At 43.2% G+C, this 25,886-nt stretch overlaps 2 protein-coding genes across 2 annotated transcripts in view; both read right to left on the reverse strand.

The window, feature by feature from the left end:
• Positions 1-622: 622 nt before the first annotated feature.
• LOC105898912 (protein-L-isoaspartate O-methyltransferase domain-containing protein 2) lies at positions 623-7,791 on the reverse strand. The gene is made up of 6 exons (XM_012826020.3): positions 7,606-7,791; positions 5,348-5,687; positions 4,542-4,644; positions 4,103-4,274; positions 3,535-3,658; positions 623-3,098 (listed from the first exon to the last, which is right to left on the reverse strand). Exons 2-6 carry the CDS (start codon positions 5,652-5,654, stop codon positions 2,572-2,574), a joined length of 1,233 nt encoding a protein of 410 aa, XP_012681474.2. The 5' UTR covers positions 5,655-5,687; positions 7,606-7,791; the 3' UTR covers positions 623-2,571.
• A 4,059-nt stretch (positions 7,792-11,850) lies between these two features.
• The window catches only part of myt1b (myelin transcription factor 1b), an 18,018-nt gene continuing 3,982 nt past the window's right edge, over positions 11,851-25,886 (reverse strand). The window contains exons 5-16 of the mRNA XM_031566254.2: positions 25,093-25,307; positions 24,477-24,667; positions 22,518-22,754; positions 21,986-22,143; positions 21,654-21,716; positions 21,116-21,184; positions 20,647-20,709; positions 19,105-19,326; positions 18,484-18,575; positions 18,133-18,236; positions 17,851-17,994; positions 11,851-17,536 (exon numbers count right to left, since the gene is read on the reverse strand). Of these exons, the coding sequence (XP_031422114.1) occupies positions 17,393-17,536; positions 17,851-17,994; positions 18,133-18,236; positions 18,484-18,575; positions 19,105-19,326; positions 20,647-20,709; positions 21,116-21,184; positions 21,654-21,716; positions 21,986-22,143; positions 22,518-22,754; positions 24,477-24,667; positions 25,093-25,307 (1,702 nt within the window). The 3' untranslated portion in view covers positions 11,851-17,392. The remainder of the gene's footprint in view (positions 17,537-17,850; positions 17,995-18,132; positions 18,237-18,483; positions 18,576-19,104; positions 19,327-20,646; positions 20,710-21,115; positions 21,185-21,653; positions 21,717-21,985; positions 22,144-22,517; positions 22,755-24,476; positions 24,668-25,092; positions 25,308-25,886) is intronic.

Raw genomic sequence — 25,886 nt, forward strand, 5'->3', positions numbered from 1 at the left:
CCATAAAATGCTAAAACACTACCTTGCTCAGCATGACTTGAGAGCTTAAAGCTGGCGATCTTGTTACTCTTTTTATATTGGTAACGAAATGTGAATGTTTCCCGTCAGATTCCTGAAATACTACAACCCATGTAGGTAGTCATAGCCACTGAATTCAGACTGGTCTTAAATGAATAAACAACAACCTGGCAAAGATTTTCTTCCTGTAACATTGATATGCTAGAGCTGTTATAGCCAACTTTGTGATAGTGCTTATCTCAATGTTTGGCTGACCAGGAATGCAGATGTTTTCAATGTATTTTACCAATTTCTTTTTTAAATTAAAGAAACCTTATTATCTACTGGTGTTTTTGTTCATAGATTAACATGACTTACATCTGACAATAGAAAGTAATTACTTTTGTGAAGTGTACCAACCATACAATGGACCAAGAGCGTTTTATGTGCTTAAACATTATCCCACATTCACTGCTTTGTTGGTCTGTTCATTCTGTGACATCCAACTTTCTTGGTATATTTGCATTAGAAAAAAAAAAAAGATTTTTAAGTTTGATTAGGTTAGGCACATTAAATTCTCTACTTTGCTGTGTCCATCAGTCACAGCAGTAATACGAATCAATCATTTGCATATATTATTTTTTTTTTATTGCAGACCACCAGCAGTGCGGATGAACTTCCAACAGAAAAACCTTTGAACACCATAAACAGCATACAGCATTATGCAAAGATCACAACCTCTACATTCATCTAATATAGTAAATGTAAAGAAATGAAAATCTTTCAGAAATGACAACCAGAGAAAGAAAAGGGAATGGTTCAGAGAAAAAAAAAAAAGAAAACAAGATCTCCCCATAGAAGGGTCATTCTGGCCGAAAGGCCAATCCTTTGTACATCGCTTTTCTCTCCCCCTTCCTATTAGAAGAGACCATATAATCTATCAATGTGTTTGACATATACGACTGTCATCACATCAACATAAAAACTTAGATGACCACATATTATGTTATTTTTCATTATTGAAAGATGTGACATTTATTCATTTTCTGAATTATTTATTAATATATGTATTCAATAATGTATATGCTCATAAGGCACTTAGAAAGTCCCATGGGTATTTGAGCTGTAGGATAATCATCTCCCTGCCTTATGCTTTTTGGGGAAGAACAATGCAAAACAATAAAACAAATAAAAAAGGTCTTTCAGAGACCTAAGAACTAGAAACTACAAAAATTCAAGCCATTCTCATCATCATTAACAGCAGCAGAAACTGAAATAATTTGTTCTGGGAAAAATATATGCGTTCGGATTTGGATAATAGAGTAGGGTGCGTGAAAAAAAGATGCTTCCAAGAAAACTAAATCCAGTCTTTGCTGTGCTCCCCCCCCCCCCACACACACACACTTAACCTCACCTCATTGGCTGCACACAGGAATATGAACACTCCACCCCAGATGAATCACAAAAGTGTAAACCTGGTTCAACGAGGAAAGATAAATCATTCATAGAAAAGAAAAATATATTGGCCAATCCAACACAATCTCCTGCAATCATATCTGACAAACCTTTAGTCTTTTCCCGCTCTCCTGTGCGCCCCATGCTGGTAGTTGTATAGACACTTAAACCCTGTGAGTCTCATTTTAGGAATAACCACTACAGAAATTCAAATACAGTGGAGAGCACAACAACATAGAACAAACCCCCCAACACGAGCAGATAGATTTTTCAGTGTTAAATTTACACTTAATGCATATGACAAATTATTAATTGAGACATTATACTACACTGCTTCTAATAGAAGGTTTCTACGGAAATGAAAAAACCCATCAGTAAAAATCACTTGGAAACACTGTCAGTAAAATGCTGACAGCTTTATATTGAACCACTGCAACAAATGTAAAGATGGACGACGGGGCAGGTCAGGTCAGGTACATGAAGATCCTTGCATGACAGAATGAAAACCGGAGTGGTGGGAGATCAGGAACCAAGGGGCTCAGCAGGCTTTTAGGCCCCAAAAAACAAAGCCACATTTCAGGAATTTACAACACAGTCCCATCTGCCACATCACCTTATGCAAACATCAAAATTAATTCAGCTTTGTGCACTAGTGCTTAAGCAACCTGTTCAAAGACCGCCAAGGAAAAACACCACACCACCACATACTCAGGCTCATCTGGAAAAGCCATATGCTTATTCCCTTCTGTCTTTGCAATGTATGCCAGCTCAAAATTATAATAATAATAACAACAACAAAAAAAAAAGAAAAGAAATCAACAAAAAAGAGCAGGCCCCGTTAACCTGATCTGCTTGGCAAATCCAAACTTTCTCACCAAATGTATAAATCGATGGGTAAAATGGGCTTAGGTATTCACACCAGGAGGCTGAGACAGTAGTGTCACCAATCTTAATTAGCACTCATACTCAGTCTGATATGATGAGTGACATCTGTCGGCCATTCACCAGAAGCCTTCTCTCTGCTTGTAAAATGCACTCCTTAGGTCAAGAGAGACAGACAAGAGGTTTGGGAAGTACAGAGGAACGGAGAGCCACGATCTCTTCTCATTCTTCTCATCCTCACTTCTCACGGTAGTACAGAAGGTACATCTTCAACGGCTCGGGCAGGGGCAATCCCAGAATCCTCTCGCGCAGGATGTTGACAGGCGGTTCGCCCTGGGGCTCGCCCTTGCCTTTCTCCTCCTCTTCCTCATCCTCCTCGTCTCGGGCTGCCTGCTCCTCCTCGTCCTCCTGCTCCTCCTCCCCCCTAACGCCTTTCCCCCGCCGTCCGCCGTTGCCTCCTCCTCGTCCTCCTCTCCCCCGCCCCTCCTCTTCCTCCTCCTCTCCATCCTCGCTCTCCCTCGGCGCCCCATGTGCCCTCAGCTCGACGAGCGACGGGATGGCCGAGTCGCGCAGGATGAGCGAGTCCACGCGCCGACGGTGCAGGCGCCGGCGCTTGAAGCGTGGCCCGTATCGGTGCATGGCGCGAGCCCCCGGAAACGACACACGGCCCTTGCTGCGGCCCTCGGGCGCCCCGGACGTGGCCCTGAGCGTGTGCCGGATGGCCAGGCGGGCCAGGTCCTGCAGCGACCGCACCTCAAACATGGCTGAGGGGGAACAGAGTAGAGGAGGTAAGCACAGGAAGAAGAAAAAGGGATAATTAAATATCGCCCCTCAAGGGCAGTCATACGATATCCATCAAATGGTTGAGCGAGTATAATATCCAGTTCTACATAGAGGCCTTCTTCAATTCCCTGTAAACCACCCAACATGTGGATTTGTGTGTCAAGGTATCTGAACACACACCTGAATCATTTCCAATGAGAGAGGTTTTAATCTGAGGCAATTGTTAAGTTGTCATAAAATGTAAGCCACCAGATCATGCTGATAAACTCATGGAACAAGCCACACCCCCCAAACCCTGCATTGCTCTATTACATTCCCAATGTTCCCGCTGACCTCATGCCAAGTCATTACATCACTATTCGAAAGTGGCTATTTGTAGCTTTGGAAATGAGCTCTGGTCACATTGTGGGGACTCACGTAGTGGCACAGTCCTGGCTTTGCCATTGGTATCTTGTCTTGGCTGCACCAGTGGTGCAAAGGACACGGCGATGATCTTTTTGGTCTCCCAGGAATTTTGGCCTGTGCGGGTGATCTTGGTCAGCTGTAAAAGAACACGTCAGCGCTTTAGTCTGTTTGTGATGGATGGGTCAATTCCAATTCAGAGAAAATGGCCTACAAGGACAAGTCAATCTGAGGCATGGTCATGTTCATATCCCAACTTTCCAACTTCCTATCTATGGTAGGCCCAGTGAGTTTAGAGTCACGTTCTGATCGGTTATTCCTGGTTGAGAAGAGTAGTTCCAACCAGATAGGAGACAATAAATAAACCACTAAAATGTCCCATGTTGCATCTCTGCAGATCAGACCCTATAGCATTCTGGCAATATAAATGCTTTCACATCATTACTATATATTTATATTACATTTATATACTATGTTTATACTGTACATAGAGTGTATATATTGAAGATCTACTTCAATGCAAATACAGTAATTCCTCCTGTAGCTGTAGAGACTGTCGCTGTGATGGTGCTGCAGGACTCACCTTCTCCTCCAGGGGCAGCACCAGGACGCCCCCCACCTTCAGCAGGTTCTTCATGTAGCTCTCGTGCTCGCGCTGGACCCCTGCTCCACAGTACACCCGATCATACTGTCTGCTGTCTGGGGGGATCTCCAGGCAGTTGCCCGCCACAAATACGGGCTCACAGAACTCAAATCTGCAGCCACATCACACACACACACAGACACATACACACACACACCATCAACATCGACATGACTAACATCCTCATGACTAAAACACACTGCAGAACACACACATGAGCTATTTCTGGCATATCTATTTTCAGTGCTAGAATGCTAACACAATCACGGCAAAGAGCATAAAACCCAAACCGGATTCATACCCATTTGTCTATTGATTATTAACTGGAAGCAGTTCAGGTAGAGGCAAAGAAAAGAGGGGGGGAAAAAAGTGGACTCACTTGTCAAAGCTGTCACTGGTTTTAATGAAGAGGTCCAGTTTCTGGTAGGCATACTCTATCACATCTGCATGCAGCTCCACTCCATGATTCACTCCAAACGGTCCTTAAGAAGAAGAAGTCGATCAGAACACCAAACATTAGGGTTTGAAATGTGTCCAGATCATACACTAGTTTCATGCTTAGATGGGATGTGCAGCGCTAGTCTTGTTGAAGCACTGGGGTGACTTGAGTTCTTCAGGAACATGATCTGAACATGATGCGCTCTACACCAGAGTAATGTAGCAGGAGCCACTGGGAGTCCACCTGAAGTCACCTGTACCCTGCCAAGAAATGATCAGGTGAAGTGCTTCAAACCAACACCAGTGAGAACCCTTGAATATTTAAAGGGTAAACACATGATAGTCTCTTTGTGCTCTTCCAAGACGTATACACTGGAGTCATCAGTGTCAAATAAATATAATTATTTATCAGAGGATTTTATCCAAAGCTTCTTACAGTAAGGTGGACGTTTTTGAGAGCATGTGTTTTTTGCTTTGTGGGTGTCACGTTTCCCCAATCCCCACCTTTGGATCCGAAGACAGAGATCTGAGTTACAGATAGCATTTCAACCCACACACCCTCTCTTCTGCACCTCACTGTGCATGACCAGGCATGCCTAATTCATCAGATGCCATTAAGACACACCTCAGAGAACAAGCTAGTCATGCCCACCCAAACAGTGACAAACAGACACAAACAAACAGGCTTAAAGCGGTAACTGCAAGATCCTGTTCCCAACTTTCTTGGCTTCTGCAGGACACACTCACCCAGTATGAGGCCCACCATGGTGCTCAAGTAGCCAGTGCCGCTGCCCAGGTTGAGGAAGGACAGGCCCGGCTGCAGGTCCAGGGCCTCCATCACCTCCGAGTAGATACAGGGCGCCGAGAGGTGGATGTTCCCGTGTCTCCAGGCCAGGTCCTTGTAGGCATTGTCGCGGTACTCCTCCAGGTAGTAGTCGGCGCGGTCGATGGCTCGGAAGGCACGCTCCACCAGGTCCGAGCGGATGTAGTGCGCCTCCTTCAGGTTGTCAATCAGTTCGTCGTTGTCCTCCCCTGCACTCACCGCTCCCCCCATTGTGACGAAAGAGTGAGGGATGCTGCGGTGGACCTGGGTGGTGTGGAACGAAATAGGGAAACTCATGAAAACACACTGCCAGTTGCTGACTGTTCTTGCACTGACAGTAGAGGATAAGAAACAAAACAGAGAACACTGTGTGTTCATATTAAAATAATTTTTAGAAAACTCTAGCGGGAAAGCCCATATAAATCTTGTTGCCTATTTTTGAGATTGTAACACTTTTTTTCATGCAGATTTCTGTATATTTACATGACATGGCTCATCAGAGAATGCTGCTGTGAGAGAAGAAATAAGATTTTTTTTTATATAAACATGCTGTTTGGTGTCTAGTATCTGAGATGACTGAGTTGGCGGAGAGTAACGCTACTGTCGAGGGGCTATATCTTTAGAGAGACTGTATGCCTGTAAATTAAAAAATGAGTACATAAATTCATAAATAAAAATAATGCAATGATCTGAAAATCTCATTGTAAAATGGCCCATCAAACTCATATTTCTTTTTCACTTGCATTCATTGTGAATTAAAAAACAATAACAACAACAGCAATGACGGTGTTGCTGTTGTTGTTATTGTTTTTTAATAATAATAATAACAACAATAGGCTATGTGGTACTACATTGAAGTGTGCGATACTAAGTACCAGTGTAGTCTGCCCATATCATGCTTGTGGTTATTGTTAAGTAGATCTATCATGCCTGCCCTATACATTTTGGGCCTAATAGTTCCTGCTCAGGCTGGGCCTATTGTGACCACAATGAAGAAGAGCAGATGGGGAGAGAGAGCAAATGAGACGTGAGAAAGGAGACTGATTATGTGCTGACAAATGCTATTTGAATCACAGGGTTGGCTAAATCTAAATTTGATTGGTCACAGTAGTCCAATACAACCACACGACCTTTGCTGTCAGTGTTGACGGGCATTCAATTTAATCTATTTCTGAGTCAAACAATGCCAAGTATAAAAGTGACACACAGCTGTTCCACACTTACACGGGCCAAAGACGAAGGAGCTACTATCTAACTACGCAGCAGAAAGGCATGATTCGTCTGACTATTTGGCAGGATTGATATAGGTTGGCCGCTTTCAAAAAACATTTGAAATGTAAACTAAGGAACATCAAAGGGAGACAATTGGCGAAGGAGTCATAAAACACAGACAATCGCGTTCACAACTTGTCGCAATTACGTGTTAGACTTGTCTTTTATAGTCCGTGTTGCTTATCGAGAGTCTTGGGTTCTCGACTACAATATCAGAGGGTTGACTGCCCATATGGCACTGGGATTCTCTAGTCTTGGGGCGCGCTCCATTGGCCTTTCCAGTAAATTGCTGCCTATCGGTCTACACTTGGCTGGTGTTACTGAGATTGTGTATTGATATAAACAGATTACAAAAGTCTGCATTTCATGAATTTCCAAAAGTTACTGCACCATCATCCACTGAGTGACGCTGTCGTACCCGGTCGGGTAAGATGCTTCCTTTTATGAAAAACACATATAATGAATCGTAAACTAAGCCCTTTGCAGCACAGATAAATACTAAAATGTGTGTGTCAGCACATTAAGTAAGTAAAATGCGCCGTAGGTAATGTTGTCAGTCCAAAACAACAACACGAGCGTTCAGATAACATTTGAGTGGCGGCTATCTGTTTAACGGTAGTGTTATGTTAACCTACTTCGCTAACCCAGTTACGTTACCGTTAGCATAACAACCATAAACACACAGGTATGAGCAAAACATTTTTTTAGCACCGAGAATACTGTCATCATTCCAACAGTGTAACGTGAGGCGTGCTTTTTCAAACGACACCAACACCAAACAGAAAACCACAACGTAGAGACCAGCCACGTTTAAAGTCATAGCTAGCTAGCTATCTGGTTATCTAAGACAAAAGAGTCGCAAACGGAAACACTTTGGAATATATTCAATAATTGCCTAAATTATTTTTACCGTGTAAGTATAGAGTTTCTTTGCTGTTTCATGCAATAAGGCGGTGTCTCCCTCAGTGGATTTATTGGCAGTGTTTTCAAGGTTTTCTTCGGAAATACTCTGCTGCTCCTGTGGCTGCAAACCTGGATGTAAACACTAGCCAGCTGACGCACTGACGTCGCACGCACGAATACGCCAAAATGTGTGTCACCGGCAGAAGCTAAGATTTTAGAACACTAGTCCGCCTAGTCCCTTCTGGCAAAAGTGTGAACTAGCCAATATCCCTTGTGACCTTGAGTAAATTATTTAATTAATCCATTGTATACCCACATATCTTGCATACACACAAGCTACACGGCATCTGGCAAATAACCAAATAAGAAAATGAATGTCTAAAAGTTAAAGTTATCAAACCACTTCTAACAGAAAACCAGCAATGAAACTCATTAATCTAACCGCTGCATTAGCAAAAACATTCTACTTTGGTGCAGCACATGGGGTTGCGCTTGTGGATGTGGACAGATAAGCCTTTATTTATAGCAGGGGTCTTCAACCTTTTTCAGCCCAAGGACCCCTTGGCTGAGAGAGACACTGAGCAGGGACCCCCACCCCAAATTTAGGCCTGATATTCATATATTTAATTTGGAAGTGTCAGTCACACATACACACACACACACACACACACACACACACACACACACACACACACACACACACACACACACACACACACACACACACACGCACATTCCCCTACACATGTTTGAACAGAATTACACATCATCTGTAACACACAACTCGTTTCAATTTATTCTGTTTATTATTGACATTTTTTCTCCCTTACAGTTAGCCATCACTCTGTAATAAATTAGGGAGGGACAAAGAATTGAGTAGCTTGAGAAGCTTAAGTATAGATAAATATCTCATACCTAGTGAGAGGCCTGACCCTGGTGAGTGGCACAAAGCTTGTCTATTCTGGGGCAGATGGAGGTTGTGAGGCAGAGTGCCATATCAGCCTCAGGCTGCAGTCTTGACCTGTATTTGCTATTCAGGTAGGCAAGAGTGGAAAATCACCTTTCACAAAGATATGTAGTTGCAAAAGGTAAAAGGCTCCTCATTGATTTTGCTGTCAATTGAGGGAAGTCTTTCTGGCAAGAAATCCAGAATTGGATGAGTGGTCTTGTGTCGTATGTATTCCTGTATGTGCTGTCAGTGGATATTTCAATGAGCTGATCTTCCTCTGTCACTGTTAAGTTTGAGCCATCTGCTGCACTATCTTTGAATGGGAATTGTATCCATGTCTTGTCTTTGCGCTACAACTCAGCCTCAGAGAAGTATTTCCCAAACTCATCATCCAGTCAGTGCCTCCAAATGTGCAACAATTGTGTGTGTTAGGTGAGGAGACAGCACTGCCGATTCACTTAACTCTTCCACAGATGGAAACATGGAAAAGGTGCCCTCTCTGACTCGATCCATCTTCTGATTTTCTTCAGAAAGCCCTCTATCATACAGCTGGATGACGTGTGTATTACGTACTTGCATAGAACTGTTCAGTCTGTTCAGTTCACAGCAAAGGTCTGAAAGATATGCCAGCTTGGTAAACCAGGCATTGTCACTAAAATGTTCGGCCAGCTTTGCAGAGTTGTGGGACACATTAAACTCTCGTAGAGACGCACGTGACAGCACAGCTCCACGCGAAAGCGATCTGACCACAGAATGATAGAGGAGCGAAGTGTGTTCTTCTCCTGCAGATAGGTAGCCTACTCTGATTTCTTGCCCTGGTTAATTTGGATACTTTTGTCTGATTCGAGTAAAGACCTTTTGTTGGAACTTATCTACACTGAACCTGTCCTCTTCTCTGCATCTGAGTGTCAAAAATCTCCCCGTAGCATAGCGATTGAAAAACCCGTCTGCCACACGGGAGACCCGAGTTCGATTTCAGGGTAAACCTTACAACCTCCGGCCTGTTTGGCATGGCTGCCTGTATTTGTGTGGCAGTCACGCTCAGTTTGTGGACTCTGAATATCAGTGGCGTGTGTGGGTGCCCGCGCGCTTCTGTTGCCTCTTTGATATCTGTGTCCTCGGCTTCTGGTATTTCCCCCTTTTCTTGAAATGTTCCTTGTTTCAGTCCATTTCCTTCGTATTTCTTGACAAAGGTGGTGTTTCTCGCATATCGTGCTCTTGTTGGCGATTTGCCTACCACTTTGTTTCCGGTCCTGCTGATGATTTTGTGTGGTGTTGCGTTGAATGTGGTGGAGAACTTGTCAGTTTTGTCTTGTCTCAAGAGTAGGCTACAGTGTCACCGACACTGACTACTGCGCTCTTCTATGTGTGTCTGCATACAGCTTACTCTTAGCCTTTTGCTCAGTTTCACGGTCACATAGGCTACTTACTGATCCGTGTACACTTCAATCAGTTCAGGTAGCTTTCCTCTCATCTTTCGGCTGAAAAGCAATTCAGCCGGGCTTTTACCTGTTGTTGGATGGACGGTGCTTCTGTAGATTGTAATATACTTTCTCAGTTCTTTTTTCCAATCCAGTGAATATTGTATTATATTATGAATAAAAATGTAATAAATTGAATTATATCAGTTGAAGAGATTCTCTTCATCTCTGACCACAACATGTGCCCATACTTCAGCCCGTTGTCTTGATATCTTCTTATACCTGTCAAATGACCTGTCAAGTAAACCCAACTAGAAGATACCAGTGACCTTTACAGCCTATTCCTGCTGTATCCACACAATTTGAACACCTGCTCGTGGATTGTGTGGGCCCGCTGCCCCGTTCACAAGCTGGGAATGGCACGGCTGGCACTGGTATCTTCTAATCAGAATGTGTTTGTCCACTTGTTACCCTTCTGCATACACCCTGAGCCTGAGGTACATTACTTATCGCGATTAAAAATGGTAATGAAAAGAAAAAAAAGAACAGCGGGTATATTTGGGCAGACCTGTGAATTCTGTTGTCGATGTCATGAAAACTGTGGGTGGAGGCAAGCATTGTAATAATAAAACTTAACAAGAACGCTATGTGATGATAAAACCTAAGAAGAACCATATGTGAGTTAAGGAGACTTTGGCGGTGATCAGGGGGACTTTTAGTGTTGCCAGCAACGAAGCGAAGACAGTTAAGCAGGGGAGCTGTTCATGTGTTAGCAGGGGGAGGCTGAACACTTTCTTCATACAGTGAGACTTGGGAATAGGAAGTGCCTTTTGTCTGTGCTCTCGCTGACTGCTGGATTCAGACTGGATTCAGTCGCGCTGTGGTTTCTGTTCTAGACGCTTCAGTAGGAGACACCAAGGGGTCAGACGGTCCCACTGTCGCTAGACAGGGCTTAGTCTAATATTTTACATCTTGTTCAAATGTTTGTGTGTGTCCTGTCAACAGTTTGAAATCTTTCTCTATTCATGATCTGTTTGTAATTTTTAAGATTGGGACACTTTGCCAGTAGTCTCTCCGAGCTAATAGCCTACTCACTAACTGAGGGTGGCCTTCCCGCTTCCCCTTTTGGGAGAAATGGTTTGACCTTTTCAGGGCTTGAAGTGGTCCTTCTGTGTTCTGAGCCATATGATATTGGGATTAGTGTGCACTGTTAATGGTGGATGTCAAGGTCTTGTGAGTGTTCATCAGTTTGTCTGTCTGTTGTAACCTGTTTGTGGTGAATATCCTCTAACCTCTGACACCAGATCACACTGGGTGGTTGCAAAGCTGGTTGCAGCATTAATAGACTCTTAATAACAACAACAAATTATTATACATTTCAGTTCCTCACCACAATCATTTCTTAGCGGAAGTTAAAATGTTGAACATTGTCGAATAACAAAATGTCTATCAAAAAACAACAACAAAACAAAAACATGTCAAGCACATTAAAGCACATTAAATAGCATCTACCAATTGGCTATAAGATAATAAGACAGTGTTATTTAGCCAACTCAGACAGCTTAATTTCTCCATGTTAGGCTGCTAACTTGTTTGCAAATATTGAGTAGGCTAATTGACCCGCTATGCTCACTGCTTTGATATAGCTTACTCTCCACCGGATAGGGCCAGATCTGTTTCAATTGCCTGCCATCTGCAGGCCTATTTATTACAGCTTTGAAATGCTTCTGTTATGTCTTCTTTTGGCCACTAGATGTCAACTCTCAAGCATTAATGATTTGAACCACAATAGTCTATAAAAGAGAGGGGTCACTAAATTCACTTTTTTTTCACCCTTTCACACATCACACATTCACTTAATAGACAAAACAGACACAGCGGATCAATGGTATTTGTTCTTTATTAATGTTTTCAATAGATAACATTAAAAGGAATTATACCCCACCCCCCACCCCCCATCACAATAACAGACACCACTGTTCCTGGTTTAACACTGACACTGCAACACGGGTACATAGGTACACAAACACAGTCACAATTCAGACCCAACTACTGTAGTCACTTCCAAAAATGCAAATAAATTAAACAACAAAAAAAATAAATGTAAAGATACCTTAGTATGCGCACAGCCAAGGCCCATCCTGCTCTACAAAATGGCACAGTAGCAAAGAAACAACCACCCTCTACAAAAATGAACAATAAACTCCATATAGTCCATCACTGTGGAAGTGCTCTTTTATTTTGGAAGAACCTATTCAATTTTTTTTTTTATTTCCTAAAGGAGAGCGTTACCAATGTCTAGAAAATGACCAGTAAAAATAGCTCATCTCTGTAAAAATGCTCTAGCTGGACAGACCTTGGCTGTGAATGGCATCACAAACTTTTTTTAAACATTTTTTCTTTAATACAACAACCATAACACTGTTCTTTAATACAAATTTGTACAGAGAGTCCCACTGGTGCCACAGTAATGCCCTATGCACATATGCATCCAGTTTAGTATTTCTCATTTTTATTTCAATCTTTCCTTCACAGACACTTGGCTTCTCATGCTGTGCAATACCTGAATTAACAAGATCAAATCACAGTTTTGTGTGGTTTTTTTCTTGTGTCACTTGAAAACATCTTCTGTAAATGAATGTTTCATGTCTCTGAAACAAATTGAAAGTGTCTAAATGGTAAAAGACTGACATGTTTTTTGAACTTGCCTACAGTGACAGGCATCATTCACCTGTTTTTTTTTTTTTTCGGTGTCGAGCAAAATTCCCATCCCCCCCACCCCTCCAGGACCCTAAGACATTCCCCCAACCCCAACCCCACCCCGCCTCCATCCTGAGCGAGATATGAACCTAGATCCCAAATGTAAACATACCCTTTCCTGCTGTGAGTGGACTGAGAAAGGCACACATGATGAATCACACAGCAATAAGCTACAGTACCTATGAGGGCCATTTTGGTTATATCAGCTTAATGGAACAAACTATTGTCAGAGACATGCCTTTCTTCTTTGTGTTTTGTGTGTGTATGCTTCATAAAACTCAAATGAGTAGCTAACGTCCATTTATATATCTAGATAGTCCATTTGCCACTGTTTTGGCATTTTAGAACACTCAAGTATAGACACCTAGGTGTGCATTTAAATCTGGCTGAAGAGACCATATCAGATCCATGGCCACAGACTTCCAGAAATGTCCATTATTAAGCAGAGCATGATGAGCTTGACACCACTTGAATCCCCATCGTAGGCTAAGCTATACCACATAGTGCATCCAATCAGACCAAAGAGAGACACAAGTTTTATCCATTATGTTAATACATATGCCATCAGAGGAAGGATACATTTGTTCCAGTCAAGTATAGTGCAACGGCATAGAGTAATCTATGCCCATAGCCCAATTGTCAGCCTGTTAAGTGAAATAAAAAGCCAGTAGGGTCGTAGTGAGCAACCAACAGAGAAACAGGAAGCAGTGGCAAACGCTGCATAGTGCTTTAGACTCTAAGTGACTCAATACAACATGTGGTGATATGACATCATGAAAGCACCAGCAGTCTTCTTCGCGATTCATCTTCACCAAAGCTAACCCCTTTGAAGCATCCAATCAGGCATTGTTTTATTCATGCCTTATGGGTTTCTCTGTGCCATCAGATAGTGGCCATGTCCAATAATGCAGTAACGCTTTAGATGCTTGGTGCTTTTATAATGTCAAAAGGGGAGAATTGTTAACAAGAATGGGGTATTGGCATCACCAAAATAATTAAGGGTTATTCTTTGTGAACCGAACAGTAAATATTTTTGGTTCCAAATTCCATAGGGCAAAAGGCTTTCATTGGAAGAAATTGACTGCAATGTCATCAACTTCCTAAATGGCACAACAATTAAGGGGCAGCATATATGGATTAGGGAATGCTACAAAAAAGACTTCAATTGAATCTGGTCTCATATTTTCCTACATGAGAAGGACAAATAAACAACAAGGAAGGACAAAAACAAAAAACTAAAATAACAGACCTGACTGATTTTGAGTTTGAGAGACAAGTTCCTTCTTTTGAATGCACTGAAACTCTCAAACTTCAAATTCAGGGCTCCCAATTTATGCCAATCACACACTGCTTACATTTGCGGAGCAGGCATGAAGGCTTTTTGTGTGTGTTTTTTTTTTTAAATTGGACTGCTAGAGGGTTGTGATGGTCGGTAAGTGTCAAATACGCAGTGTGTACATTCTCATTTGATGTTCATCTGAATGTCCATTAAATCAAACCCCAAAGAACCTGAGGCAAAAAGCATTGTATACCTAAGACAGCGAAAAAACTTACATTGAACAACAATATACAGGTCATACATACACAATTTTATCATTCATGGCCAGTGATGTCATATTAGCACGTCCTGTCTGTTTCATTGCCTTGGATCCTAGGTTCATTGCTGGCATTGGAAACACTAAAAAGTGCACAAAGGAGACCTATTTTATGGTCAAGAAACTATGACTTACATTGTACCTAACTCTACACCATTTTTCACAAAGCCACTAACTAACTGAGGACCACGTGGGTTTTCTTGCAGTTAAAGCATGTTTTTTTCCTTTCTCTAATATTTCATTGTTGACATAATGCTTGAGATCAGTATCTGAGACAAAACTCCAGTTTCTTCCATTGTAATTTCACAACACAGTACAATGTTAAGGACGTACATGTATTACTAACATGGAGTACTTGCTGTGCACTGTGAACTGCATCTACAACATATGCACATGCTTGTGCACTCAATTAGAAGGAACACACAATAACAGATTAAGTCATCACCTGACCAAATGACAAGGGATATGACAATAGACACAGTTGCATCCTGTGTAGACTGATGACAAAAACAGGGATTTGAAACTATACAAACAATCCCGGCTTCTTTAAATTTAGAAATCTGACTGACCAAAGTACACATATATCCTTAAAGCACAGTTGACTGGGCCATTAGTGGTTTGCAAATTGCCTCCTATTGAAAATTATTATCACAGCTTTTGGACTGTTTTTTTTTGTTTCTTCTTCTGAGAAGCTACAACAAGAGAGTTAACAATTACACTGAAAAAATATATGTATGTTTTATATCTTTGTATATATAGAGCGTAATCTTTTTTATACAGTGTGTATACATAGTGTATTTATGGCCATCTTGGCGGTATAAAGGCATCTGTAACAATCAAGACTCCTGACTATGCCATGGTCACATGACCCAAGGGTAGCTGTTGAATGATAAAGAAAGAGGGCTAGTGGCACTTTGTGCGTGAACAACGGAACTGAAGAATAAGGCTACAAGGGTATATACGCATCTGATATCAGTTGCCTGAGGACTCTGGAACATCCTCAGGGGGTTTGAGTTGCTTTCTTGGTTTGCTCTTTATTGTCTCTGCCATGTCTGACAGATCGTAACGATGGCGCTTCAAGAGGGGTGGGAGTATTACGAATCTCAAGGAATGGTACAATTTAACTCTAAGTTTTGGGTGAGGCGATCTTGGCAGCAATGGTGAGCTTGAGGATGTTAAAGGACTGTTAGGTTCTTTCTATCCAGTTAGGTTTCTGCTGGGAAAACAACATTTTCTGACATTTTAACTGGGTCAAAGGTGAGCCTCTGCAGCACTAAAAATTGATTTTTGTTGTGGATTTATTTTTGTTTTCCAATTTTTGAATTCCAGGAAGAACTGTAGGTCTGCCTAGTGATCCCCAGGTAATCAAACACTATTTATGCTTTTTTTCCCCATAGATTTTTTTTTCTTTATTTAAATGTCAGCAAGGTTTTAAGACTACTCAGACCCAGTCATCACAAACACATAGACATTACAAAATGTACAACATCACAGTTAATTAGTTATTAAATATTAAATAAATAATAAATACAATTTGGAATCTTCCATTAGTTATGGGTGTCAGAAAGCAGAAACAATAAGATGAAAAAAGAACTTTATAAAACTATCAAAATTTGTCTGTTAAAAATATTTGCACTTAAAAATGTTAAAAAACTATCTTCAAAGGAAAACAAGATATACAAAATAATTATGCGTGGTTGGTCATTATATAGCTTCTTTTAAATATTGATATCTCATATTCCATGGCCTCAGAAAAAAAACTATGGGCTGCGTTGCATTATTAAATAGGAATTTTAAATAGGAAAAACTGATAAAAATAAAAAATAAATAGGCAACATTCAAATAAAATAGTAATAAAATAGAAATAAATTACAATATGATCCTTTTAGAGATCTTAAATAATTTATATACCAATAATAATTACACTATAAACTATGATGAAGTGCAGTGTAACGTTCATAAATAGCATTGATATGACTGAATGGAACTGAAATGTATTTACAAGGTCTGCCTCCCATACTGGAGTCAGTGGATGGAACATGTAATATAGTGGCTGCAGCTAAACTATTCTTCTTTTAATCACGGACAATAACCTGAAGGACAGAGGCGATGTGGGGTGCTAGAGTATCATGTCTGCCCCTACAGGAAAAGTGAAGACTGCGTTAATGGAACTGCACTAGGAGACAGCGGTCTAAAAGCGGCTGGAAGTCATATGCTTTAGTGTGAACTCCTCTTCAGGTGGACAGCATGAGTTTCCCTCCAGTGCATTTACGAGGACCATCACTTTTTTTTCCTTTTTTGTTACTTTCCTTTTTCTTCATGTCCTCTCCTACTCTCTCTCTCTCTCTCTCTCTCTCTCTCTCTCTCTCTCTCTCTCTGTGTCCCCGGTAACTTCAGAGAGATTAAGTGAATAGGATCCTAGGGCCATGACCAGGTGTTGTTCTGCCTCTTGAGGTGGATCTGCAACTGCAGAACTAACTTCCTTCAAACAATTTGCTATGTACACTGGCAAAGAAACTTGACAGTTCGCTGCAAGCTGATTGACTTTTCCCGTAGTAGTTACTTCCCTAATGCACATACGGACCATCGCACCTTTTTGCCTTTCTGGTGGCAGGTACTGCTGACATCAAGTAACTCCTCCTCGCTTGCACACGTCCATTCCTGATCTGGTGCCCACCATGTTTGATGAGCGAAGAAAAACAAGCATCGCTCATGACGATGGGTTAAAAAAAAAAAAGCAAAAAAAAAAAAAAAAAAAGAACACTTGTCAAATAAAAAGATGTACTCTACAAAACACGCTGCTGCGTGAATCAAACTGAACAATTTGGTTCTGTACTGCTCATGCTTCACTCTCCATAGCCAGCAGCTTTTAGCAATTTTGGTCCTCACTCTCACCATCGCCATATACTGACTGTGTCACAGAACACTCCTTGGGATGACGGGTTTAAGTCGCCGTTTGAAAATAACCTGAATGCCCCCTTTTTTTCAATTCAGAACTCCAATTATGTATATTGTAGCCACACTTCTTCGCTTTTTCCCTTGTTTTGTTCTCGCCGTAGCTCGTCCCTCTCAGACCTTGATGCCTTTGACAGCCTGGTTGATGGTTTCCAGCAGGGCCTTGTTCTCTGGGTTCTGGTAGCAGTCCTTGTTGGTGTACATGTCAGTCAGTGTGTTGACATAGCTGTCGAAGTTCTGCTCGGTGATGGGCTCACGCTGTGGTGCAGAATACATAAAGACAGTTATGCTAATGGCGAACTGTGTTCATATGTTAAGATGCTGTGGGTATCAGTGGGTCTCACTGTAATATATATACATAGATATGTATGTATGTGCGTGTGTGTGTGTGTGTGTGTGTGAGTGTATGTGGTGTGTGTAAAAGTATATCAGAAGTACAGAAACATAAGGTACATAACTATGTGTGTCTGGCTGCCAGGTTGGGTGTGGTTGTGTGTTTGTGTATCTATATACGTGGGTTTGTTTTTTGTGTGTAGACAGAGTCTGGGCCTGAGTGAACTGAGAGATCTTACCATGTGGGGCAGGCGTATGTGGGCCAGGCTACGGATAAGGGCCTGGCTAAGGCCGGACAGCTCCATAAACAGAGCCTCGTTCTGCTCCTCGATCAGCTTGTTCTCCTCCTCGATGTTCCTCAAGTTCTTTTCCATGGACGAGATCTGGCAAAGAGCACACACACAAAATGTAAGCTCCATCCAAAAACTTGTTCATGCTATTTATGTTTTGGCATAAGCAAGACAAACACACACACACAAACTCTCTCTCTCACACACACACACACACACACGTGAACACACCTGCGTTTGGAGATTGACCATGTCATTCTCCATCTCATTGTTGGACTCGCTGAGCTCATTGATCTCTTTGTTCAGCTGCTGGATATCTTCATCATTGTCCAGGACTACAGAAAGATGATGAAGAGAAGGTGATGAAGAGAAAATTACTGTGAGGCAGGAGAGGTAATTATTACAGAGCATACACCTGTAATACACATATACAGTTAGAATATACACATATATACTGTATATCTATATATATATATAGAGAGAGAGAGAGACAGAAAAGGGAAGGGGAGAACACAGTGTGAACACATTTAGAACCACACTGAACAAATGACAAGCACAAGAGTAAAAACACAAGTCTTTTACCATCGCTGGCTCTGAACTTGGTGCTGAGGTAATTGTCCTCAGGCAGGTGGGTCTTCTTCTTGGCGAGGGAGGCTCTGGGACAACCAGACAGACTGAGAGAGAGGAGAGAGGAGGGTGGTGAGATTAAGAGAGGAAAGCACACCAAGCACTCCAACCCTGTGACCCACTTTTCTCTGTTCTGCTCTTCAAACAGCCCTTTAATCCTTCCAACACTAAGAAATTCAATTGATATTTGCCTGCTGTGCTTCCGTATCATTAGGCAAAGCACCAGGTTGGATGTAGATTTACTCCAAACACACACACTAATTCTTTTACTATGACGAATCAATTTCTGAATGATCTACAATGTGTAAGGTAACCACACTAAGTTTGTATAAAATGCTCTCTGTATGTTCTGTATCTCCTTGAATAAGTAATTTACGTTGCTAAGCAACCTAATCTAATGCTACCTATCTGTTTTTTAATTTCTACGGTTTTATTGTTGCGTTGCATTCCCTTCCAAAAGTCCATAGTTCAGAACCTGATTTGGCCTTGCCCCACTCTAGGACCGAACAGGCTTTTCCCCAAACATGGCGTAGTAGAAATGCGCTCTCAGTCACTTCAGTGTAATGTGAGTGTTACCTGCGGTGAGTGAGGAAGCTGCCGTTGGCATGGCCCGAGCCGTCACAGCCCGGGGTGGGGCAGGTGGGGCCCTCGGTCTTGAACGCCTTCCAGGAGAAGGGGGTGCCGTTCAGCATGCCCTCCTTCTGCCGGCGCGCGGCCAGCGGGCAGCCGTAGGCACTGCGGTGGGTGGCGTATTTCCCACTGATGTGACCCAGGCTGTCACAGCCAGGCACTGGGCATCTGAGGGTGGAGGTAGTGTGGGGAGGGATATAGGATAGTGAGATGAAGAGGGGGGATAGAGAGAGAGAGATGGAGAGAGAGAAAGGGGTGGGGAGCAATGGATTTGCAAGTGGTTAGGAAACACAAAGAGCGCTATAAAGATAAGCATCTGGTCAGAAATATTACCTTGCCCTCGTGAGCATGCTATTGCTACCCTGTGCTCCGCTAATAAAATCACACCACATGCTTATGGGAGTTCTGAAATCCAAGGCTTTTTTGGATTCCAGCCATATCCAAAAACTGACACTGAAGATAACTAAAGCAACGTCCTACGAGCAAAGTAATATCCGACCAGAGTATACACTTCTGTTTAGCGCATTTCCGGAAAAAAAAAGAAAATACAACACAGACACACAGAACAGAAATGCATGCACAATCACTGAAGCTTGAGAATACTACTCTACGTGTTTGTGTCCCAAGTGACATTTAAGACATAATTAACATCCATTCCAGATAGCATCTGAAATGTTGCGCTCTTTGACATTCTCTAAGCTGCATTAGGCTAAAATGAACTGCATAACATGACTGTTATGTGGGAAGGCTGTGTATGGGAAGCATCTAGAGGGGTTGAATCAAGGCATCTCTCTGCACCTCTTCCTTTGACAGGAACAGGAATATTGAAATTCATTAACACCAAATCGATGTAATGTTCTTTACCGTATGATACAATAAAGAAAAATGCCATGGCTTTCTATGTGGTACGAACTTTATGAGCTCGGAGTCCTCCTTGTCGTCCTTGGTAGGAGTCGTTTTTATTCCACTTTTCTTGGCACGAGGACAACCAGACAAACTGAAAACAGAAAGTATGAAGCTGATAAAAACTCGAGACAAAAACTGCAATGGAATGCTAGAGAGAGAGAGATAGGAGTTTGTAGAAGTCAATTTATCTTTAAGACTGAAATCATGAAGCCCGCGTAAAAAAAAAAAAAAAAAGATCTCCAGAAACGCCAGTGCCTCAGAGTAAGGAACACTATCTGGAGATGGTTGAAGATATCAGGTATTTACACCCATGGGCCTGGGTGTACACTAATCCATTCAGTTTGTTCCCTACTCTAAAGTGTCAAACGATAAAAAGAAAAGACAAAACTTAAGCAACCAACCAAGAAGTATCAGTACATGTGTGGGAGGCAGTGTGTGTATGGGGCCTATCTAAAGCTACCACTGTCTAACACTAAGCTTCTCTGTCCACTATGGCATGAACATGTATGTATGTGGATGTGTGTGTGTGTGTACAGTTTGTGTGTCAGCGAGCTATGAAAGTTGACAAACAAAGAGATGTACCTTCTGTGTGAGGAGTAGTTACCAGTGATATGACCAGAACCATCACATCCAGGAGTGGGGCACCTGAGATAGCCAAATAACCAGGTCAGCACAAGACATTCTAAGCAGAGTGTGGTTTACATTTAATTTCTGAATTTCATGTTTTTTATTTTTATTTTTTTTAAATTTGAGAAACAACCTGGAAAATACTAATAGGGATAAAGTCAATGTTATCGCTCATCCATTGTATGATGTCAACCCAAGCTGTAGATACTCTCATACACATGTGTGATTGTCAGGAGAAGAGACTGTCTGGGGGAATGTGGTCTTCAGTGGAGACGGCACAGATAGAGGAGAACAACACTGCTGTAGATTTAGTGATAAACAGCCAAGGCAGTAGTAGTGTGCAGTGTGAAGCTTTTGGGGACTGCAGCAGCCCAGGGGGAAGGAAGAGAGAGAGAGAAGAGAGAGAAAAGGAGAGCAGACATACTTGAGTTCAGGAGTGTGGGCTGCCATGAGGGACCGCAGACTCTTGTCAGCAAGAGGACACCCAGATAGGCTAAAGGGAAGAAAGAAAAGAAGGAAGTAGAAGAAAAACACAGAGGGAGAAGAGAGAGAGAGAGAGAGAGAGAGAGAGATGCAGAAGGCAGATCAATTAGAGAACACAGCGAGGAAGAAAGCAGCGAAAGAGAAAAATCATGATTTTTTTTTAAATTTGATTTCAAGCAGCCAGAGAACAGGAACAGTCAGAAAATAAAGAGTGTGTTTTAAACTGATTGGCTTCTGAAGCGCTATTGGCGAAGTCACTTATCCATCATTTAAGGACAACTCTCGAGTGTACTTAACACTTAGTAATCGGACACTTCAAGAGACATGAATTATTCAGCATGGATCCAAATGCACCCTCAGCAGATTCGCCCAACTAAAGTGTAAATGTCGCACAAAGCCAAGAGTAGCGCTTGAGAGCTTAGGGAAGGATGAGTCTTCCCACAATGCTCTTACGATGACCCTGCTTTCTGATGCCATACCTGCGATGCGATGCATAGTTTCCAGTGATGTGGCCGCTACCATCACATCCAGGGGTGGGACACCTGCAGATGAAATAGGTTACAGAGTTAAACCACGGAGGCCTCAACCTTACGTTAGTTTCTTATTAAGTTCGTTTCTAATTCAATCATAGTAACATGAATTAGAAAATCAGCAAGTAACAGAGCACACTTGATTGACATGGTAACACACTGACAACACACTGACAAAACTGTAAAATATCTGATGGCATTGAGAACAGATCCCTGTCTGCAAAATGATTAGGTAGCTTACATTCTCAGGCAAAAAACCCCCCACTATCACTATTACTTACGCTAGCAACTCCTTCTTGGCATCCTTGGGTGGCTGGAACTTGACCTTGAAGCTGGGGGTTGTGACCTCTCCAGGGTACTTCCTGTCCTCCAGGCTGTCCTGCATCATCTCACAGTCCTCCTGGTCGGAGGAGGCAAACGACTGTGCGGTGTGTTCCATCTGTGGGAAAACCATAGAGACACGTCAGAACCTTGCATTAAAATGCACAAGGCCAAACACACAGCTCCTAGAAACAGGGCTCGCTGAGGTTCAGAAACGACATAAATTCACTTCCCCCGGAGTCAATAGGAGAGCAGTGGTTTTGGCTCCAGCTATTTTAAGGCACACCTCAGAAACCTACTCGGGTGTTTAGAATAAAGTCCTGTGGGCCAGTCCTGTGGTAGGACAATAGACTAGCATTGCATAACCTTCACCGCGAGGACAGCGAGAGAGAAAGGACAGAATTAATGAGGGGTGGAGGAAGGGAAAAGGGAAGCGGGGTGGGTGGGTGGGGGTGGGGTGGGGTGGGGTGGGGGTAAACCCTCCACACTGACCTCCTCCATCTCCTCCTCACGCTGGCGGTTGGGCTTGGTGTAGTCCAGCGGGCCCTCCCACTCCTCCTGCTTGTAGGTGTGGGCAGAGTGCGGCGAGGTCATGCCACTGTGGCCATAGTGGGACGAGGAGGAGGACGAGGGGTCGGGCGAGCGCACGCTGGGACTGCCCTCACACTTCACTGGCTTCTTCATGCTCAGGTCCAGGGTCCCATTCTCATCCACCTCAATGTCCATAGTCTGCCAGATAGATACTCAATACGTCACCCTTATTTATAATACAATATGTATGTCTACTGTGTTCTGTAAATTCATGATGTATGTGAATATTCACACATACACATAAACATATGATGCCCATCCACACATCAATATGATATGCAATGTATAATACATTATGTATAATTGCACTTTGTAATGTTATGCAATATGCAGTGATTCTGATACAGTTTTCTTGTAACACATTACAGAACAGGATGTCTAGATTTAAAAATTGAACAGATGAGATTGTGGAGAAGATGGTCCCTGGGTGCAAGCAAAACATGGCATCAAAATAGATCGCTAAAGAGGCAAAGGCAAAGGGGAGGAGAGTGGAGAGGACAGGACAGGAGAGGAGAGCATGCTGGGCTCTGATCCCAGAACAGTCCCTGGCTGATTAGCGCTGTGCCTCTGTGCCACGCAGGCCCATTAATCTTCCCTTTTTATCCTCACAAAAAGACATGTCAGGAAATCGAAAAATGATGAAGTAGTCACTTTCTGCGCTCAGGGAGAGGCTTTTAAAAAATCACAATATCGGAGGAAAGAGCATGTGCAATTACAGTATCCCCCTCCTCTTTCCTATGGGGGGATGGAGAAAGAGGGTGAGAGAGTGCGTGGAAAAGAGAGAAAGAGACGGAAAAAGAAGTAGAGAGAGAACAAATGAGGAGGACTGAGACCGCTGAAAGAGAGCGAGGGGGACAATGAAGAAAGGGCCACTCCAACAGAGAATAGGAGCAAAAATGACAGATTGTGTAAGTGAGAAATGACAGAGAGGGATAGAGAGAAAGAGAAAGAATGAATAAATGAATGAAGATAGAGATAGAGGATATAAAAGACGGAGAGGTAGGGGAGGGGTCCGTGTGAGAGAGTGCCCTGACCTGCATTCATCACTCAGAAACCGCGGCCGTTTCATCATTCAGACCCATAGAACCCCAAGCAATATAGTGACACAGCACAGAGCGCCATGGCTCCAGCGGGCTAAAGAGACGACGCTCCGCACCTCTCCGTAATGGGAAGAGAGGGATGAGGAGCAGAGGAGAGGTGATGCAATCCTGCCTCAACATCACTTCACTCTTGCCACCCCTGCCAACTCATCCCACATTGATGAGTGAGATTCAGCATGAGCTTCTTTTTTCTCACAGCATGCGTCATCTAATCAATGAGAAGGCAAATACGGAGCCTCAACCAACCTTACTATGAGAGCAACTGAGAACTCTAAATACCGTATCCTCCTTTCCCTTCTTTGCTCTGGGCCTCCTGTGAGAACTTCAGTCGAGCTCCTAACTGTAGTTTTAAGGGCTCACCCATCACCATCTTTGAAGTCCCCCCCCCCCCGCTTGCTCAAATCCAAGCACAGCTGTGGTGCGTGAGGACAGACATCTATCAAGCTGCTCCCCAGGTGAATGTGTTCCATTGCTAGGGGGACAACCCCTCCATCTGCTGCTCATTGTGTCAGTAAGGCTGAGCTGCTGAAATTCCCGTCTTCCCCAGCGGAAAAAGACTTCCATGCGGGGATTCTACACAAGCGGCCAGACAGCACTGTTCCCGACTGGGATGTCAGTCAGCCCCTTCCTACTGGAGATGACCTCCTTGTCTACTGCTGCTAGTTAGATCCACACAATTTCCTAGTGATGATGTTTTTCTGCCACTGTGTGTTGCCGGTGAGAATACTGCCAAACATGAGGGTGTTAGTGCGCCGCCTACCTTGTCGTTGGGTTTGGTGCTGAGGTTCTCTGGCTGCTCCCAGCAGCGCGTGGACAGGTTAAGGATGGCGGTGGCGGCCATGTGAGCGGCCTCGGCGTCGTGGGAGTAGTCGTAGGCGGGGGGGACGCTCTTGCCGAAGCCACCGTGCAGAACGAGGCTGGGAGAGGGAGCTCTGGGGAAGGAGAGTTTGGCTGTAGGGGGAAGAGATAGAGAGAAGAGGAGGAGGAGGAGGAGGAGGCAGAGATGAGAGGGGAGAGTGAGAGAGTGAAAGAAGGTAGGGGAGGGAAGGGGAGAGAGAGAGAGAGAGGGGAAGAGATAATGATTGAGAATGAAATTCTCACGGGTAAAGCCATTGTGATTCCTGATTGATGTAGCAACGTCAATGTCCTCCTGTGTTTCACTCTCAACGGAGGACGGCTTGTGAGTGGGGAAAGGAATAGATCGAGGCCTGATACGCGCCTATTTATAAAAGCAAACCGTCTGAAATTACACTAAAATTGAATAATCTAAGGCCTTGCTTGAAAATTGGATTGTGCTTGGCCAGTGTGTAGCTCAAAGGCTCAAGTGGCTGGGTTGAGTGAGTGTGTGTGAGTGTGTGTGTGTAAGTGGAGCTCACATTTGAAGGCTTTGGGTGAGGTTTCGCTGGTGTGCATCTTTGGAATGAGCAGGCGTCTGCCAAACACCTGCGCATCAAAGCTTGCATAATCGAAGGACACCTTGGAGTACTTCTCCAGCTCCTTGGCCAGGTTGGCGCGCGGCGTGGTGGACATCATATTGGGATTGTAGCTGCCATACTGCGGGATCTCTAGCTGCTTCACAAAACACATGGGCCTACAGGGAGATCACAATGAGAGAGAGAGAGAGAGAGGTGCAGAAAGAATGAGATAGAGAGAGAGAGAGGGAGAGAGAGAGTGAAAGAAAGGAGAGAGATTGAGTGGTGAAAGGAGCAGAGGGAGAGAAGAACAGAGAAAGGACACAGAGGTTTTAAAAAGCCAGATATAATGTTCAAGTCCATCTCTGTCTAAGAAATAAAACCACAATGGGGCTTAACGATGAAGAGGGAACACTACTCTTCAGTGCAGAGGGAGGGACAAGGGAGGAAAAATGTCAATTGAGAGAATCTGAAACGGAGCCAGAGATTGCAAGAGCAAAAGGTTAGACAGAACAAGGCAGACAGAGCGAGCGATGGAGAGAGACAGAAAGAGAGAGAGATAGAGAGAGAGAGAGAGCATGACTGAGAGAGAGAATTATATAGAGAGGGATAGAGAGCGGCACTCTAGAGGGGAAGTGGGCAAGGATTAAATGCGGTCTTATCAGCACAGGGCACATTTGCATAGTGTACAGCAGAGGATCCACCAGCTTAGAACCAGTGTCGCTTTCCTGGAGAGCCGCCTGTGTCACACAAACACA

The sequence above is a fragment of the Clupea harengus genome, chromosome 4 (genome assembly GCF_900700415.2).
Source record: "Clupea harengus chromosome 4, Ch_v2.0.2, whole genome shotgun sequence".
In the NCBI taxonomy this organism is placed as follows: domain Eukaryota; kingdom Metazoa; phylum Chordata; class Actinopteri; order Clupeiformes; family Clupeidae; genus Clupea; species Clupea harengus.